The 20,931-nt window shown below is 40.7% G+C and overlaps 1 protein-coding gene across 8 annotated transcripts in view; it reads left to right on the top strand.

The window, feature by feature from the left end:
* ZNF521 (zinc finger protein 521) overlaps positions 1 to 20,931 on the top strand; it is a 270,233-nt gene that overhangs the window by 217,941 nt on the left and 31,361 nt on the right. For 6 of the 8 annotated variants that reach the window (XM_074944480.1, XM_074944481.1, XM_074944479.1 and 3 more), the window contains one exon: positions 13,937 to 14,002. The exons of the other annotated variants lie outside the window; for them this stretch is intronic. In XM_074944480.1, the coding sequence (XP_074800581.1) occupies positions 13,937 to 14,002 (66 nt within the window). The remainder of the gene's footprint in view (positions 1 to 13,936; positions 14,003 to 20,931) is intronic. 8 annotated transcript variants of the gene reach the window in all.

Below are 20,931 nucleotides of genomic sequence, written 5' to 3' on the forward strand. Positions count from 1 at the left end.
GCACCCTAACCAGTGGGCTAAAAGTTATGATTGAGTTCTGAGAATGCAGAGCTGGCAACATCAGCCACAACTAGCAGGCTAGTTAGGTAGAGCTAAATTCACAAAGAAACATGTGCATGATGATGCTGAGTGTCACCATGCCTAACTTTTAGGCACCTAGAAAATCACTGGGATCCACACAGCCTGGGTTATGTACCTAGGCTCCCCATACAATGCCTCAGGAGAGACAGGCGCCTGAGAATGGGAGTCACAAAAGCTACCATGCTAAGCTAGCCAGTGGGAGGTGCCAAGGTGAGGCATGTGTGCCCCTGTTCTCTTGCTAAAACAGTGTAGGTGCCTAACACCTAAGAAAAGTTTGCAGCTGAGAATCCCAAGCACAGGGAAGCTTGGCCCTGCAGTCTGGACTTGGGCATCATCTCTGAGAGAGGGGCAGGGCTTAGCACACACCCCTCGGGAAGAGCAAACAGCGTGTGGGTGTACTTACTGTACAGTTTGAAGAATGCAGGCTTTTGTAACCTAACAGAACAACCGCGTACTTCTCTTCCCCAGATGAGCCATGGAGAGCAGAGCTGGCTCCACTTAGAATCCCTGGTCTGGACTCTTAGCAGCTAGCAACAGCATCAAACTATTCTGGGATAAGTAGAAAGTAAAGAAGAGAGAGGGGGATGAGAATTTTAAATCTCAGCTTTCCCCTTTAAAGTGACATTGTCAAGATATAAAATAATGTAGATTTAAAATGTTCTTATCTTTATTAATGTAACGCTAAAGCCTGGTATAATTTTTAAAATCTAACTTATGCATTACCCTTTGTACTATGTGTTTACCTTTTCATTTCACTCATCTTGGACATTCAAACTACACTGGTCAGTTTATTTTAGTGGATAGCCATTTTCACTTACTGATTCTTGCACTAGCACAATGGTGTTTTGTTTGGGATTCTAAATGTTAAAAAAAAAAAAAAAGCAACCCCCCAAAACATAAAAGCACAACAGGATGTCTCCACACACATGTACATCTCTACTATTTTTACTGCAGTTTAAAAGAGGTTTATGACAATCTTTTATTTCAATATCTTTTCATGTATTTGGGACCGAACCTATCTTAATTTTTTGAAAGGTGCCTGTCACAATGGTATGCTAAGCATCGTCATCGTCTCTTTCCACGCCTTGCACTAGTGATAATAGCCAGCAATGGCAAGAGATTCCAAAGCTGGCTTTAGACTCTAGCCCTTTACAGGCCAACTCCTCAAAACTCCATTGAATTCAATGGGTTTGTGCTGATTTACACTAGGTGAGGATCTGGATATTCATTCTGAAACAGTTTTGCAAGGAATGTGCTATCACAAAGTGAGCTGTTCCTCTCTCTTTATACTTCTACTGACCTCTGACCATCAATCCATTTCCTCCACTCACTTCCTCCCAGTGCTTCATCGGCCACAGGGAATGGGATTGTTCGCTGGGAGTGCTATGTCAGCATGACATGCAAATGGCAGTTTCTTTCCCATCCATCATGCTAATCAATGGCATTCCCACAGCACCGATCACCATGATATCGCCACTGTAAAAGATGCTATGGGAAATAGTCTCTTTGGAGATGATATACAAGGGATAGATTTAGAATCTAAGTTCCTTCTGGGTCTCAGTTTTGCACCCACAGTGACCCTGACCCTTATTTATGTACCCAGTCACACTTGCAGTTATTTTGCTGGTGTAAAAATGAAAGCGAGTTTTTTCAAAATCTAGCCCTTCTTCTTTTATTTGAAAGAAGTCATTTGGCAGCTTCGCATATGCTGCACCCCATGCGTGGGTGAGGGAAGAATCCCTGGATTCATGCAAAAGGCATTACTTTCTCCACTGTCAAATCCCTCCTGGAGACTCATTCCTGCCAGGATGCCTGTGGGAAACTTGCTGACTTAATGACAAGCTTGAGGAGTAATTTGGGAATAGTTTCTGTATCCTTTAAAAAATATATTTGCATGACTATTTTGTTAACATAAGTGTATACATTTCATAACCCACCCTCACATCCTTTGTTCATTAGTCTCTTTATCTTGTGGTTGTGAGCTCCTCAGAGCAGGGATCGTGTCGTCTTATCTGTTTAGAAATGGCCTAGCATATCATTGGCACTACCAGAAATAAATAATAATAACTAGTAGATACCAGTTGGTGCTGGGCTGTCAATATTCCTTCTCTGTTGTTTTTGACTCCCCTCTCCACTAACCCACATATCTGAGCTATGTCCAGTTCCTGCTGCTTTTTCCTCCTGACTATTTCCAGGATGTCTCCATTTCTTTCCATGTCCACAACCAGATCTTGTATCTAGGTCTATATTATATCCTGCCTTGACTACAGCAACATCTTCCTCTTTAGCCTCCCAAACACTCACGTTGCCCCTCTTCAGTGCAAACAAGGTGCAGCCACTGAACTCATCTTCCTGTGCATCAATCTGATCACGTTACTCGTCTCTTTGAATCCCTCCACTGACTTCTCATCCATTAAAACGCATGAAATTTAAGCCTCTGGTAATCACCTTCAAAGTTCTTCCTAACTCTGCCCTCATGGGGACTTAGGACTTGGCAAAGTAAGCACAATGAACAGGATTTGGAGCCCAAGCCTGCAGGTGCTAAAAACACCCTGCAGAGTTCTGAGCACCTATGTTGCCATTTCGCATGGAGAGTATGTGAAGAAAAAGGAGGCTGTGCATATCTTGAGAGTGCTCAGTACATTGCAGGGCTTGAGACCTTTGTTTCTATTCATATTCCATTGGCCATACCCGTCTTAGCAACCCTTCCAGTCCCTGTTCAGCTTCCGAGCTCACCTTCCCTGAGTTATCATTAGCTAGTTGCAACCGTGTACTTCTTTTCAAGATGTTTTCCTAGAATCTTTTGTACCAGGGGAGCTGGTGATTCATTGGAGGAAGGGTGTATATCTTCATGGATTCCAAGGCCAGAAGGGATCAATGTGATCTGACCGGAATAACACACAGGCCATAGAACTTCCCCTAAATAATTTTTAGAGCATATCCTTTAGTAACCCAGAGTTAGATTAGTTGCTTACTAGTTGTTTCAGTAAATGGTTTATGTTTTTGGAGTTTAATAGGCCAATAATTAAATTGTTGTACAAGTGGGAGCCTTGATCATGAAATGCTATGTTTTCTGGAACCTCTCAAAACCCCCAAATCAATCCAATACTTGCGGTAAATAAAGACAATGTGGATTAAACCATATTGAAAACGCCAAACTGGGACTGAGTTAACTTTGGCTTGACTGTCTCATTTACCAGTGGTAAAGATAATCCTAAAAATGTGTGGTGTGCAACCAGTTCCTCCATTCAGTATTAAAGCCCAGACACTGAGCAGGTGAGTTTTCCCTGGTTTTGTGACACATTCTGTTTAAAAATAAATAAATAAATCAGCAAGCATACAGTAGATGCCTTTTACTGCCAGAGTGGAACTTCACAAGCCTACCAGGGGACCTTTTTGTAATGTGTGTAATGTGCTGCTACCGGGCTTTAGCAAGGAAAAATGTCACTGCTGGGCTTTATTTTTAACAGACTTCTTTAACATCAATTAATGCAAGCAAATGTAGTGGAGCAGATCTAGCTTTTTATTTATATTTGAGGGAAAGCAGTGAGGAGACTTGGGAGGGAGGGGAAGGAAGAAGCATTGTTTTATTTTAAACTCCAGGCAATTAAACAACATTGGGGGAGATTTTCAAAGGCACAAAAGGCAGTTAAGCATCTAACTCCCACTGAAAATCAGTGGGAGTTAGGCATCTAACTGCCTTTTGTCTTTGAAAATCTCACTCATACTGTATATTTTTAAACATTTATTTCCTAAAGTGTGTGCTGCAAGTTACATAACATGAAGGCCAAGATCATCAGCTATCAACATGGCTCCATGTGTAATGTGCTCCACACACTCACCTCCTCCTTTACACAGACACACAGACACACACATGTATACACGCAGTTGTAAATGAACTCTTATATTATCTCTTAGCATTGATTAATTTTGTTCTGTTGGGGTGAGGGGGTCTCTGCAAATCTTGTCAGTGCAACTGTTTCCCTTTAATATGAGCTTTTCATGAAAATAAAGGTAAAAATTAACTCTGCAGCTACTTGACTTGCCCTGCTGCATGGAAGTTTTGATGTGGGCAGAGAGCAGAATGTGATCTGGGGTAACATACTGTATATGATGTAATATGTTACCATCACAGTGAGCAAAGGACAAAATGATAACTTTAACTTAGCATTTTCATGCTTTTACTAGCGCAGTCAAGCAATTAAAAAAATTAATCACAATTAATCACACTGTAGAATACCATTTATTTAAATATATTGATTTCAATTACAACACAGAATACAGAGTGTACGGTGCTCACTTTATATTTATTTTTATTACAAATAATTGCACTGTAAAAAAAAAGAAATTGTATTTTCAATTCACCTAACATAAGTACTGTAGTGCAATCTCTTTATCATGAAAGTTGAACTTACAAATGTCAAATTATGTACAAAAAAAAACTGCGTTCAAAAATAAAACAATGTAAAACTTTAGCGCCTACAAGTCCGCTCACTCCTACTTCAGCCAATCGTTCAGACAAACAAGTTTGGTTACATTTGCAGGAGATAATACTGCCCGCTTCTTGTTTACAATGTCACCTGAAAGTGAGAACAGGCGTTCGCATGGCACTGTTGTAACCAGCGTCGCAGATATTTATGTGCCAGATGCGCTAAAGATAAATATGTCCCTTCATGCTTCATCCACCGTTCCAGAGGATGTGTACAAGCTGATGCCGGGTTCTGCTCAATAACGATCCAAAGCAGAGCGGACCGATGCATGTTCAGTTTCATCATCTGATGATGATGCCACCAGCAGAAGGTTGATTTTCTTTTTTTGGTGGTTTGGGTTTTGTAGTTTCCGCATCTGAGTGTTGCTCTTTTAAGACTTCTGAAAGCATACTCCACACTTGGTCCCTCTTAGATTTTGGATGGCACTTCAGTTTCTTAAAACTTGGGTCGAATGCTGTAGCTATTTTTAGAAATCTCACATTGGTACCTTCTTTGCATTTTGTCAAATATGCAGTGGCAGTGTTTGTAAATCAAACAACGTGCTGGGTCATCATCCGAGACTGCTATAACATGAAATATATGGCGGGTAAAACAGAGCAGGGGACATACAATTCTCCTCCAAGGAGGTCAGTCACAAATTTAATTAATGCACTATTTTTTTAATGAACATCATCAGTATGGAAGCATGTCCTTCGGAATGGTGGCTGAATCATGAAGGGGCATACAAATGTTTAGTATATCTGGCACATAATACCTTGCAATGCCGGCTACAAAAGTGCCATGCGAACTCCTGTTCTCACTTTCAGGTGACATTATAAATAAGCAGGCAGCAGTATCTCCCGTAAATGGAAACAAACTTGTTTGTCTTAGTGATTGGCTGAACAAGAAGTAGGACTGAGTGGACTTGTAGGCTCTAAAGTTTTACATTGTTTTGTTTTTGAGTGCAGTTATGTAACACAAAAAAATCTACATTTGTAAGTTACACTTTCACGATAGAGATTACACTACGGTCCTTGTCTTAGGTGAATTGAAAAATACTATTTTTTTTGTTTATCATTTTTACAGTACAAACACTTTTTAATCAAAAATAATACAAAGTGAGCACTGTACACGTTGTATTCTGTGTTGTAATAGAAATCAATATATTTGAAAATGTAGAAAAACATCCACAAATATTTAATAAATTTCAATTGGTATTCTATTGTTTCATCGTGCGATTAATCACGATTAATTTTTTTAACCGCAGTACATTTTTTTTGAGCTAATCGCATGAGTTAACTGCGATTAATCGACAGCCCTAGCTTTTACCAATTTTAAGTCAGAGCTTCAGTATAGTTTCTTTATTTTACTAGCAATACTGGTGTTGTAGGGTGCATAGACAGACTCTGGCTGCTGTAGCTCACTCTCTGACTTTTTTCTTTCACATGTATACATGTGACTCTTGTTCAATTGTGTATATTTAATGATTGGGAGGTGTTGGTGGGATGATACTCAGTCCAGATCTCTGGTGTTCGACCTTCACCTCTGTCTCTTTGTCTCTCTAAAAGGTGTTCTTTCTGGTCTGTTACATGTTGGCACTGAATACTGCCTTTTAGTGGTTAGTTGAAGTGTTGGGGCCAGTACACTTTTCTTCCATACAATACAACCTCAGAGTTACAAACACCTCGGGAATGGAAGTGTTCATAACTCTGAACAAAACATTATGAGAGGGGTAGCCGTGTTAGTCTGTATCCACAAAAACAACGAGGCGTCTGGTGGCACATTAAAGACTAACAGATTTATTTGCAAAACATTATGGTTGTTCTTTCAAAGTTTACAGCTGAACATTGATTTAATGCAGTTTTGAAACTTTACTATACAGAAGAAAAATGCTGCTTTCCTTTTATTTTTTTTTTTAGTAATTTCCATTTAACACAGTACTGTATCGTATTTGCTTTTTTGTTTTTTGCACTGCTGCTGCCTGATGGTGTACTTCTGTTTCCAGATGAGGTGTGTGGTTGACTGGTCAGTTCAGAACTCTGGTGTTCGGAACTCTGGGGTTCTACTGTACTACTTTCCTTTTATTTTAAGGTTTGGTACTTCATTTTCTCCTCCTTCACAAAACATAATTGCGGCAACAAACCCTTTTATTTGTTATTAATGAAAATATTACAGGGTTAACATCAGTATCATATAGGACTAACTCTTTTCTTCACAGAAGCATTTGACAAAGCCTGCTGGTTCTGACAGGTTTAATTAATAAGTAGGGTAGCAAATGATGTTGGCCTCTTACTCTCTTTACCACCTTTTGATTTTGCTTCTGAAATGCCCCCATTTTTCAGAAAATGACTAGTCCTCCTTTACCTCACTTCTGTTGTTCAAACATGCTTTGTGTTAAAGCCCTCTGCTTGCCTCTAGCCTCTCACAAACTAAAAGTTGTGGCTTATATAAGGTGAAGGAAACAAGTAAGGAGGTTTGGAGATGAGTTCTAGCTACTTGCAGACTTCAAGTTTTCTGATGGAGAGTCTTAGGTGGTTTTAAACATTGTCATGGATTTGTAGGTGATGGCCCCAAGGCTTTCAGAGAGAAAAAGATCACAGTAGTTAAATATATATGTTGCTAAATATCTTTTTTTGACATTGAGATTTTATTTCTTAATAAAAATAAAATGCCATGGAACCAGTCTTTGTTATATAGTCAGAGTATACAATATTTAAATTTTTAAATAGTAGCTTGAATGAACTTTGCAGGTCTTAAAAAAATTTATCGTAAAGAAATTAAAAATGTATTGTGCCCAAAACATTTTTATAATTCTGCATTATAGCCTTAGAAATATTTTATCAGGGTATTTTTGTTTGGTTTGGTTTTACTGTGTTTTAGTTCTTTGCAGATGGGAACATCAGGAATTGCTCTGTAAGAAGGATGGCTATATTTAATTATTGGCCTCTGATTCTTGATTAAATTAGTACAAATCCTCACTTGTCTCTCTCCACTGTCCTACTCTTACACTTCGGCAGCATTATTTCTCACTGACTAAAATCTTATCAAGAATCCATCATTTCCCCTTTCCATCCACTAAGTTTTGATGATTTGGTGCAAAGGTGTACTTACCGTAACACTGTTACGATAACTAGTACATTTGTGTTTCTGTTATGATGGGAGTACTGTTGTAGTGAGACTTATCCACTGTTGCTGCAGCTTCTCAGCAGTGTTAATTATACTTTAGGCTCATGTAGGGTGCATATGGAAACACAAAAATAAGTGATCGGGGACTAGAACAGTTTTGCTTTCATTTGTTGTGACAATGGCACATCTACTATGAAACACACACACAGAGGCTAACGTACCTTATCTGTAATGAGGTCATGTCCCATGATGTGTATTAAACATCACTAACTAGTCCCCTGCTTATCCAAAACCTCATTTATCTGAATTAATTTTGTGTCCCCCATTTCATTCAGCTAAACAAGGTTTCACAGTGTTTCCAACTCACGGTTTTATCATGAGTCTCATGATATGTAGTGTTTTGCTTAAAGCCTAGTCCCTGGAGTCATATGAATACATGAGAATCTCAGCTTTCATTTAGAAAAAAAACAAAGGGGGGGGGACAAATTTCTAGTCCTTGCGGTTACAGAGAAAGGCTGGAAAATCTGATACTTAAAAATGCCAAATCCACAAAGCAAAGAATTCAACGTGAATTATTGTTTTAAAATCTTATGATTTTTAAGCCCATCTCATGATTTTGGGAGCCTGACTCATGATTTTTGAGTGTTTGGTGTTGGCAATACTGTTTTCACTGTAATGTGCCTTTTCATGTGTGTATCTGACTACTATGGATCATCTGTCAGACTGTGGGGCAGTATAGGGTTCTGTAGCAAGGATCTCCATTCCCCCCTCCCCCAGTGTACATGAGAGAGTGGAGAAGCACCCATTTATCCCCAGCCCCTTGTTATGCCTATAGATAGTTTAGTGGAGACTATGTATTGATTCCAGCCTCCAACTTTTGGAGATGCTGGATCACAGTAGTTGTGCAGTGGGTTAATGGTGTTTGATATAGTTTGTCGGATTCTTCCCCCCACCATTGCTAATGAATGCCGACTGCCTAGTTTGAACGAGAGCTAAATCCTATTTTGGCCAAGGCAGCTATGGAGAGCACAGATGCTGCCCACTGTGTCCTCTGCAAAAGGACTTCTGCCAACCGGGGAATGATTTCTCATGGTAGGACAAGAGGAAGTGCTGTGCAGTGCACTTTGCTGCTCTCCTGATCAGAAGCAAAGTACGATCCTACCTGCAGCCAGTTAGCACTTGCCGCTGAGTGCAGCATACTCACTAGCTGGCTGGGGAGTTAGTTGCCCATTGGGGAATGTGGTGCATGGGCCAATGAAGTAGCTGTCTGTCCTTCGTACTACTACTTGTGATTGCTGTGGAGAGACCGTGTCCTGCTGCTTGCATGGGGAAGAAGAGGTTTCCAAACAATAAGAAAAGGAGTACTTGTGGCACCTTAGAGACTAACCAATTTATTTGAGCATGAGCTTTCGTGAGCTACAGCTCACTTCATCGGATGCATACTGTGGAAACTGCAGAAGACATTATATACACAGAGACCATGAAACAATACCTCCTCCCACCCCACTCTCCTGCTGGTAATAGCTTATCTAAAGTGATCATCAAGTTGGGCCATTTCCAGCACAAATCCAGGTTTTCTCACCCTCCGCCCCCCCCCCCCCACACACACACACACAAACTCACTCTCCTGCTGGTAATAGCCCATCCAAAGTGACCACTCTCTTCACAATGTGTATGATAATCAAGGTGGGCCATTTCCTGCACAAATCCAGGTTCTCTCACCCTCCTCCAAAAACCACACACACAAACTCACTCTCCTGCTGGTAATAGCCTATCCAAAGTGACCACTCTCCTTACAACGTGCATGAAAATCAAGGTGGGCCATTTCCAGCACAAATACAGGTTTTCTCACCCCCCCCCCCTTTTTTCCAAAAAAACACACACACACAAACTCACTCTCCTGCTGGTAATAGCTTATCCAAAGTGACCACTCTCCCTACAATGTGCATGATAATCAAGGTGGGCCATTTCCAGCACAAATCCAGGTTTTCTCACCCCCCGCCCCCCAACACACACACAAACTCACTCTCCTGCTGGCAATAGTTCATCCAAACTGACCACTCTCCCCACAATGTGCATGACAATCAAGGTGGGCCATTTCCAGCATAAATCCAAGTTTAACTAGAACGTCTGGGGGGGGGGGTAGGAAAAAACAAGGAGAAATAGGCTACCTTGCATAATGACTTAGCCACTCCCAGTCTCTATTTAAGCCTAAATTAATAGTATCCAATTTGCAAATGAATTCCAATTCAGCAGTTTCTCGCTGGAGTCTGGATTTGAAGTTTTTTTGTTGTAAGATAGCGACCTTCATGTCTGTGATTGCGTGACCAGAGAGATTGAAGTGTTCTCCGACTGGTTTATGAATGTTATAATTCTTGACATCTGATTTGTGTCCATTTATTCTTTTACGTAGAGACTGTCCAGTTTGACCAATGTACATGGCAGAGGGGCATTGCTGGCACATGATGGCATATATCACGTGGATGTGCAAGTGAACGAGCCTCTGATAGCGTGGCTGATGTTATTAGGCCCTGTGATGTTGTCCCCTGAATAGATATGTGGGCACAGTTGGCAACGGGCTTTGTTGCAAGGATAGGTTCCTGGGTTAGTGGTTCTGTTGTGTGATATGTGGTTGTTGGTGAGTATTTGCTTCAGGTTGGGGGGCTGTCTGTAGGCAAGGACTGGCCTGTCTCCCAAGATTTGTGAGAGTGTTGGGTCATCCTTCAGGATAGGTTGTAGATCCTTAATAATGCGGAGGGGTTTTAGTTGGGGGCTGAAGGTGATGGCTAGTGGTGTTCTGTTATTTTCTTTGTTAGGCCTGTCCTGTAGTAGGTGACTTCTGGGAACTCTTTGCTCCAACCCCTCAGACAGAGACAAACACCTACAAGATCTCTATCAAGCATTCTTACAACTACTGTACCCACCTGCGGAAGTGAAGAAACAGATTGATAGAGCCAGAAGGGTTCCCAGAAGTCACCTACTACAGGACAGGCCTAACAAAGAAAATAACAGAACGCCACTAGCCGTCACCTTGATTATCATGCACATTGTAGGGAGAGTGGTCACTTTGGATAAGCTATTACCAGCAGGAGAGTGAGTTTGTGTGTGTGTGTTTTTTTGGAAAAAAGCAGGGGGGTGAGAAAACTTGTATTTGTGCTGGAAATGGCCCACCTTGATTTTCATGCACGTTGTAAGGAGAGTGGTCACTTTGGATGGGCTATTACCAGCAGGAGAGTGAGTTTGTGTGTGGGGGGGGGGCGGAAGGTGAGAAAACCTGGATTTGTGCTGGAAATGGCCCAACTTGATGATCACTTTAGATAAGCTATTACCAGCAGGAGAGTGGGGTGGGAGGAGGTATTGTTTCATGGTCTCTGTGTATATAATGTCTTCTGCAGTTTCCACAGTATGCATCCGATGAAGTGAGCTGTAGCTCACGAAAGCTCATGCTCAAATAAATTGGTTAGTCTCTAAGGTGCCACAAGTACTCCTTTTCTTTTTGCGAATACAGACTAACACGGCTGTTACTCTGAAACCTTTCCAGACAATGTCTTCCCCCTCTTGTGCAGCAGAGGGTGGAATTTAGCTCCTATACACCAATGCGTAGGGCTAATACCTAAACAGTGGTTGGCAGGCTAAACAAAAGCATTGTGGTACCATGCAGAATTCTCAAGGTTGGGAGCAGCCTTGGCACTTCCACTCCAGCCATCTAGTGTCTGGCCTGGTGAGGGTGGGAGCATAAGCTAACTGCATGGCTCTATGAGCATCACCTGCTAGATGATTGCATAACATTAACAGGGGGCTGCAAGGAGCTGCGATGGCAGCAGCATCTGAAAAGGGAGGGGGGTGGGCAATATTTTTCCGTGAGGAGGCCGTATGTTCAGGAGATGTCCCTGAATGCCAGTGCAGAGAAGGGAAGGGTCATGGTCCCACCCTGAGTAAGAACCCCATGTCTTTTTACCCCACAAGTGGTTTTGATTCCTCTTATATCCTTCTTTGCTGTTTTCTCACCCCTTCTCCTTATTTAAATTAACAAGAAAAAGAAAAACTCGGTGGACCTTTTTGAAAATATGTGAGCCAACAAATGCAGTCTTGTAAGTTATTTATTAGAGTATTTCTCAGTGAAAGTTTAATGCCATATAGTGGTCAGCAAACTCTCTCTTGCTGTTACAGTCATGTTTTTCATATCACGTTTCAAATTTCCTCAGAGCATTAGAAGTGTTATTTGGTTTTGGTGTGATGTTAATCACCTCACAGTAGTTTAATGCCATGCTACATTTTTCTCTGGCTCTACAAGTTTTACCCATAAGAGAGGATGTACATTGGCCTCAAAGACTGTACATTTATTTTTCTCATAACTGTGATGTATTTTTTTCCTTTGCTAATATATTTTGATGCCTTATAGTTGTAACCTGCTGTTCTCTTTAATTGCTTATTGTTATTAATTATGTAGCGGTAACATTGTCGGCTGCTTGAGCCATTTGGCTTTAAAAAAATGCATTTATCATTATTGCCATTGGAACTGCAGTAAATTGCCAGACTTCTGTCCGGAGATGAATGCTTTTGAGCGTTTCTCCAATAAAATTTGAATGTGGATCAAATCAAGATTTTCTTTTGCATCTTCCCTTCCCTCCGACCCCCAGGGCTTCTCTGCCCTGTCCCCACTTCTCTTCTTTTCTTCCTTCTCCACCTTTTCTCCTCAAGCTTTTCTTGTCACATCTACTCTTCCTGCCTGTGGCTCCATTTTCCTTCTTCTTCTCTGTTGACTTTCCTTCTATGCCACCCCACCCCTTTACAGTGGCTCCTTGTTTTTCCCACTTACCTCTTCCCTTCCTCCTCCTGTCTACAGTATTCCCCCCCCCCATTCCCTAACCTTTACCTGCCTTTTCCTCTCTGCAGTCTTTTGTGTTCCTCCTCTTCTATGCTTTTTGTCCAGTCCCCTCTCTTTTTATTTCTGTCTTTTTGGAGCTTCCTGTGTATTTCTTAAACTCCACTTCTTGGTAGGCAGAATATTGGGAAAAGATGGCTGCTCTATGGAGGGGCTATAGTTTGGGTCCTAAATAAATATATATTTAAATAACGGCCAGCCTGAAGCCATAAATTCACAAAGATCACAAACACAGTGTACTACATATAGCATAAGAAAAAGTGAATCAGCCCTGATTATTGTATGTCTTTTCAAGAAACTGGGAAACTCTTCAATGCAGGGATCCCTTCAGTTTGTTTGGGGACAATTTTGCTCTCCAGTGTAAATCCATGTAGCCATTAGAGTAACATCAGATTTACAGTGTTGTAAGTGAGAATAGACTCTAGCCCTTTTTGTCAGGGGAGCCGAAAGCTGCCTGTGTTACTGTATAATGGGATCAAATACAAAAATATGTGAAAGTTAAATCAAGCTGAAATTGAGCTTTCTCATATTTTCCTAAGCAAAAAAATAGCAACTAAATTAGACTTAAAAAAATACAAAGGTTACACCTCATTAAGTGGAACTATATCATTTTAATAATATTCTGAACAAGAAAAATTCTTCAAACTGGTTCAGTTGGGCTAGGAGAAAAGAGTCTAGTTTAAAAGCCCCGTTCCAGTGTAAATTAAGCACAGCTCTGAGGGCCTCAAGTGTCCATTCCACATTTTTTTCTCCTATTTTTGTAGAGGACAGGGTGGTGGAGAGGGCAGGAGGTTGAAGTTCTAAAACAGTATTCCAGCTACTGCTGTTCACTTCTTCAAAAGGTCCTTTACATGTGTAACAAGAAGTCAGTAAGCAACAGTTCTCATACTGCATTCAGCTTTGAAAAAAATTGTCAACAGTGCCTGGCTTTTCATATAATTAAATAGCAGGAAGTGTAATACTTTTCATTCTAGGTATCTCTAATGTTCAGAAATGCAAAGAAGTCCTGTTCTAGTCTATTTCTCTCTCTCTCTCTCTCTCTCTAAGAGGAAGCAGGCTGTTCTTTGCATCTTGGATAAACGGCTTTTCAGCATTTAGTGATTTTCTCCTTCAGACAACTAGTGGCTTTGTGCCAAAAAAAGAAGGCCCTGACCTTGCTATACACTCAGAACAAAAAATACCTGATGAGAGTTGTGTACGGTACATAGCTCGTGCTGCTAGTCCACTGCTGTGTGGAATTAATATTGACTATTCGACTGTCTCAGTGCTAGAAGATGTTTTCCCTGTAGACCTAACTTTACAACAGGTTGCGTTTAGTTTATGCTGCATGAAATATCCTCTTTCAATTTTACCAATTTGTGTTTTTTTTGTGCAGTACTCGAAGGTAGATATACCTGTACTTCCACCAGTTCCAGAAGTCCCAGACGGGTGGGCATTACTAGTAGGTATTTAACATCAAACAACAGAGAAAGCTACCTCTCCAAGCAGAAAGCATGAACAACAACAACAACAAAAAATTACATCCAACACAGCAAGAAAAAAAAATCACATTTAAAATGAATGCACAATAATAAAAGCCAAAAGTTTTTGACTTATATTACTCTGTTCTTAATTCTTCTGAATACAAATGTGACATTTTTATTAGTTTTTTTCCCCATGGTTTGATTAAATTGTTAATAAGTACTTTGCCCAGCCAGTCTCTGAACAGTTCGAATTATAATTTTATTTTACTATAGAAAGGTTGGTACAAGAAACTTTCTTTTCAGGGAGAAATATGGCCTCAGCACAGGATTGAGAGCAAGGAATTGCAAAATTCTAATCTTGACTGACCCTGATTGTGTTGTGGCCTTGTACAAATTATCTAGAGCCTGATCCTTCTCCAGCTAAATTTAGTGAGAGATTTTCCATTGTCTTCAATGGGAGAAGGATCAGTCATTTACCCTGCCTCAGTTTAAAAGGCCTGACCTTGCAAATTTCTGAGTTATCTACTCACATGAACAGTTTCATGTAAACCAGGAGGACTGCTCATCTGAGTTAGTTACTCCAATGTGCAGGCATTTGCCAGATCAGTCTCTTTAAGTCTTTGGTTTATGCTCAGAGAGCATTTTGAAGAGGTAGTGTTAAGCTAGAAGTACATTTGAATGATTCATACTGCTACAACTAACTCAGAAACTACAGCTTTTTCTTAATGGTGCTTTTAATTTCTTCTAATAGCAAGGAGAAAACATTTTGAAAATTATTTGCAGAATATGCCATGTCACAGGAGGCTGCATAGCAATGATGTTGTGTAACCTTGTGATGTGTACATGCTATGTGATGCAACGCAGATTTTAAAAAAAAAAAAAGAACTAAATACCTTTTCCTGGTGCAGTTACAGGCAAGAAGTAACAAATTGTGTCCCATAACATGGTGACTAACTCTGTTGCTGAATTCTTGAACTCTCTCCTAGTAGCCAGATGCCTGGAAAGGGCATTTGCTACATGGAAATCTTTCTTACTTGAGATGAAAATATGAGAGTTATTAAGAAGCTAGGACTGTTAGATATGGAATGAATCCTTTTTTATTTTAACCAACCTGATTGGTTCGGCATTTGGGGGTTTAATCAATGTACAGTGCTAAAGGCACTTGTAGTAAGAAGAATTCACTTACATGCAGCCAAAGTGAGTGCAACCAAGCAAAAAGGTGAACAGTTGGTGAAGTGAAATGCATCCCTTGCTTCAGACAGAAATACAGTGGAGTGAGAGATGCAGGAGACTAGCTTTCCCTTAAGCAGAGTTAATATCAAAATCTGGCCCTGGAGAGAGAAACTTTTTGCTTTAATTGAGGAGGTGGACTCTAGTGCTTGTTGCTCCATCAGCACCCTTCTCCTAGTGGCTGTTCCTCAAAGGTGCATTAGCAATGCTCTACAAAAAGCTGCGTGTTCCTTAGCCATAGAATAGGCCATATTGCACAATGCCTCTGGGAGCACTATTGGAGCTGATGCCTGAGTGCCCCAGCACCACCATTTTACAGGGTCCAATGCACATGTTCTCTCCTCTCCAGTACTGGTACAGCTCCAAGGGCCAACATACATAGGAGGGGGAAGAGTCATAGCCTGGCCTTGCCCTGCCTTTCTTCGCCCCATTTGGGAGGGCTAAGATTGCCTGTGTGACTCGTGGATGACAGGACTAGGATTTTGCATGACTGCTAAGCATGGGCATAAAATGGGGAAGGCTCCTTACATCTTTGTCCCAACTCCCTCCCATGTACCCACTCACAGGTAGGCACAATCTTGCCCTAAATATCCTCTTTTTTTATTTGAAAAGGGAGGGGGAAATGTCACCCAAGATGGAACCATGCATGCCAGGTTTCCACACTGAGCAAACTTTTTATGACCAAAGTCAGACTCATTTAGAATTGGACTGAGAATAAATGCCAACCCTGACACAGCCCTAACTTCAGTGATGTTAGTGCATGGCACTATTATATTATGATGAAGAAAGGAGTGAGAAGGTCATGAAGTCCTTTCTCCCCCCACCCCCCCAAACAGTGTGAGAAAAGTGATCAGCTTTCCTGAATATGACAGGACATTCCTGATTGTAATTCTGTCGCCCACTCAGACCCTATGCTCCTAGCCTAGCAGAACAGGATGGGACTTCATTTAGACTTTTTATTAGACTTTTTTCAGTGGCAGTTCTTTCAGTGCTGTAAACATTTCCTTTCAGCAAATTCCAGCTGTATCCTTTGGCTTTAGTACATCTATTTCTTTATCACTTTACTCCTGTGCTTTTCAGAATTAACACCTTGGTGGATTGTGGTTTTTGTCTTGGGGCGGGTGGCATGATAATGCTTGAGAAATTAAAAATGACAGAAGCTCTATTTCAATCAGGGAGAAATGATAAACATGATGCTAGAATTCATCAGGCAATGTTCAGTTCAGCATCAAGTCTTTATAGAGTAATTGTGTCTTCTTTAACCAGGTGGAGAAAAGGTCTACCTGGTATTTGAACACTAGAAGTTCTTTTTTATAGCAGGGGCTTAAGAATTACAGTTACTAGCTGGGTTTGAAATAGCAGTGAAATTATTTGTAACAAAACTCAGACACTTTTGTATTTGTGTAGCAGTTGTGAACTCTGCATATTGTCATTAAAAAAGAAGCACCAGTGACACAAATACGTAAACTAAGAAACAATTGGGTCGACATATGCATTGCAAATTACAATGCAGTACTGCTTATTTTTTCTACTCTGTTTTTTAGTACAAGCTGTTGTAGCCAAGGGGTTAGCTTTGTCATCTGTGCCATTTCTTCGTTACTCCTTAGACCTCTGGCTTATAAATGTGTGCTGTGAAATTAACTCAGGGAAGAGGGGAAGCAAGGTGAAGGGGAAGAAATTGGTTTAGGGCATAGTTTGCTTGGTTAAAAAAGAAAACACACTGTAGCTGTACACACTTTTGAGCTGGAAAATTACAGGAACTTCAGGCCATTTGGTTCCTGTGTTTTATGCAGAGGGCAGAGTTTACTCCTATTTTGATCAGGAGCTTTACCAGGAGGAGTTTATATCTTTGGACCTTAGCTGATAGATTCAGTCAAAGTAAGAGGCAGAAGGACCCTTCTGGACAGCCTGGAAGGTGAATGAGAGAGAGTCCTACTTATAAACTGATACAAGTTGGTTTTCAGTGGTGGCTATAGTGTTGATCGGACAATATAAGGGGGCCCCCAGTGGTTACCAACTTAACAACTGCATGTGAGTCAACCACTGAACAATTTGCTTGTAGCCACACTAGATTTTGGGGTTTTTTTGACAAGAAAAAAGCATAAACTTGGGACACACAGAGGCTGCTTCCCTTGTTTAAAGTTTTATATTGAAATGTCACTGTCTTCAGTGAAATAAGTTCTGTGTGGAGTTCAGAACTTTGATGGGGTCTGAACAGCCAGAATGTTACAACTGTTTTCTCTGGAATAAAAGTAACAAATTAGCAGATGTAGGTGTTGAATGGTAAGAGAGAGGATTTTTAGCAGATAACCTACAGCTTTGAATGTGAGTGTATGTTCAGCTTCAAGATGGATTTTGTTGTTTGTTTTTATAGCTGGTTATCAAGTTAGCTGCTTAAGGTAATGGGCTGCACCTCAATTACAATCTGCCTACATCCATTGAAACATTTAATATTTGTGTAAATATTAAATATTTATATGAATATTACACACTTTTATTTGGAATTTATTCATGTTTACATTTATGTATCGTCTGAGTAAAGATTATAAATGGAAATAATTTACTTAGCCGGAGATTCTGCATGCGTCAAATTAAATTATCTTCCAACATTGGGTAAGCCATCCTCATTGATGTTGTTAGGCTTTAACCATGTCTTACCTCACACCTTAACCATGTAGGTGCACTTTTAAATCTCAGTTTTGTGATATACAGTGGGCTCTTTGTTCTTAACTCCCTTATGGAGTTATTGGATCTATAACGTGAAGGACATACTGACTTGTTTTGCAATGTGCAACACCAGGGACTGCAAGGTACGGTTTTCCGTTTGATTTGGAAAAGTGTAGGTGTTATATTATAGGTTAATTTCTTTCTCATTGTTCAGCTAACTCGTTTGCACTGGAATGTATTTCCTATTCCTCCTCCTGATAGTTGGTGCTTTAATACCTGTGTTGCAAGCAATATTCTAAATTTAATCCATATAAGCGGTTGCCTAGAATTCCATAGCATTGCTTATTTCTTACCTATAACTCTTCATAAAAAATAGGGCTGTGCCAACCTATTATACCCTTAATAGAATATTCTAATGGTTATTAAATCAATTGACTCTGAATCTCACTTTAATAAATGAGTCAGACAGTATTTTCCAATTACTGTCAGCCGCCACCTTTCTAAAGAGCAGAAGATTATTTTGATTGAATTTTTTAAAGCTGTTGAGCACTCCCTCCCGCGCGCCCCCCCCCCACACACACACACACTCTTACTCGAAGTATAGCAGCTCTCTCGTGTGGGGAAGAAGACCTCTTGGACTGTATTCTGACACTCCATTGCATTTCAGATTTATCCCAAATGTAAACTGAAAATGTGGCATTTCACTGGCCCTTTATTTTATTAATGATATAATACTCTATGCACTGTTGTAGTGCCTTAGCAAATCGCCTGCTAAATAAGAGCCAGATTGTGGCTGGCCATGCACAATTATGTAAGAAGGCTCAAGAAATCTTTCCAACTCCCTTTTTCCCTACCTTATACCTCCACAACCCCAGCCTGTTCTTGTATACCAGAGGGAGATACAGCATTAGTGGCACTACTGAATTCTCCACAGGAAGTAGGGCAGGGCAGAGCAATGACCCAACCCTCCTCTGCACTACCTGTCACACCAAAACCAGTAGAAGTGGAGGGGGGCAGTGTTTGCACGTGCACACACACGCACTGCACCTTTGAAAGGCAGCGATCACCTTGATGTGTGCTCCCTTGGTGTTTCCAGAGGTCTTCTGTGTGTCTCAGCAGTCACTGTGCTAGAATGCCTCTAGGATCTAGCATTAATGCAGAGCCCCTCCTCTGTCATGGTAGTCTTATTAAAAGCCATAATTAGTCACTAATTAAGTAACCTCATAACACCCTTGAGAGTTAGGTAAAAACTACTATACCTGTTTTATTGATGGATAATCTAAAGCAGAGAGAATAATTGATTTGCCCAAGGCCACACAATAAGTCAGTAGCAGAGCTGGGAAACCCCAGAACTCTTGACTCCTAATCCAGTGCTATGTGCTAACTATGTTCCTTCCTCTTAAGTTTAAGTAATGCCCATCTCACATTCTTGAATTTAATAAGTGGAAATTTGCCATTTATTCCAGGCGTGGAGCACAGGGTGAGTTTTATGTCAAAATTGGAGTGAAAAAATTGTCCCATGTAAAGAAAATCCCAAAGCTGCAGACGTAGGAAGAAAACAAATTTGTTCATGTTTTAAATGTGATCTTCATAAGTGTAAGGGCTAGGCACATTTATTTTTGAACAGAAAGCTTAGATTCTGCAGACATTGATGGTTCTTGCCTGGGGAAGTTACCCATTTGCCAGAGGTGAGTGGGTGAAGTGAACTTTTTAATCCCTTTTTATAAGCCTTTAGGAAAATGAAATTAGCAATATAAAGCTGGCTAAGTAATTTTAATGTTTGTGACCAACAGATCTCAGGGATACTGGAAATATAACAGTCTTATTTTAACAGGGACCAACTGTTCTTGAACAAGTAAAAACACTGTATTAGCCAAAATTAGATATTCTTCAAATCAGAATTCATATCTTTCTACCTGTTTTGCCATGTTTAATTAAGATAATTATTGTGGACCATGCAAGGAAAATTCCATAACCCCATTTCTGTTTGAATTTCTCTGTATCCCAGTATCTCAATTCAGGAATCCATATCCCCTTGGAATATTTTGAGAAATTTCCCTTCAGGATGCTAGTGATATAGAATGACTAGCACCATTCATTTGCCAATGCTAACTCTGTGTTTCAAGGCTTGGCATTGATTATTTTCACCTTGATGGGTGAAAGAGCCAGGGATGAGCTCCCGCTGTCCCACTTGCTGTGAGTCTGTACATCAGCATGGACAGGTTGACAAAGAAACTTCCCCCATCGGATTGTTAGTGCATAATTGTCCATTATTGGGATTTTCTCTGAAATACCTGGTACTGGCCAGTGTCGGAGAAAGGATACTGGCTAGGTGAATGGTTGGTCAGATCTAATATGACAATACCTGTTTCTTAGTGTGGGAGGGATGGAGAATGCCAGTTCAGGATCTTCAGAAAGGGAAGCACCAGCTTTGTGTGAGGCTGCTGAGTATACGTTCTTCTTCAGCACCATCCACTGCTGGAGCCTGCCTGTTTGTGAGAGAGTACCTTGTAAAACGTGCATCACACATTATGACCATGCCTCTTAATTGTCCGGTATTGGGCAGGGTGCCCTGTACTTTGGCTACTGTTTCTGGCCCTGTCCTGCTGTGTTTACACAGCTGTCCTCCATCATGGTAGCCTTTGGGCTGGGACAGAGAGATCCTCTCCGGTCCTCTTGGTGGCTGAGTTCTGTGCATGCTGCTGCCTTTAAACAGTTTTCCTCCTCCTCCAAACAGATGTTTTCTGGCTTCTTGCCCACCCTCGTGGTGATTAGATGCAGCAGGGCTTATCTTTGAACAGTGGTTACAGACTCTAAAGAGGGTTAGCAGTGTTGGCAGAAGGATGAAAAACCTAGACAGCTTCTTGAGTATCCACTAAAACTGAGCATCCCCACTGAGGATGGAAGATGTTTTGGGGTCAATATTTATTAATTTATATACACTGATTTATAAAAGATGTCACACAGCTCAGATAGCCCTCTCCTTCCCCCCTTCCCAACTATGTACTAG

Source organism: Natator depressus, chromosome 2 (genome assembly GCF_965152275.1).
Source record: "Natator depressus isolate rNatDep1 chromosome 2, rNatDep2.hap1, whole genome shotgun sequence".
NCBI classification, from domain to species: Eukaryota; Metazoa; Chordata; order Testudines; family Cheloniidae; genus Natator; species Natator depressus.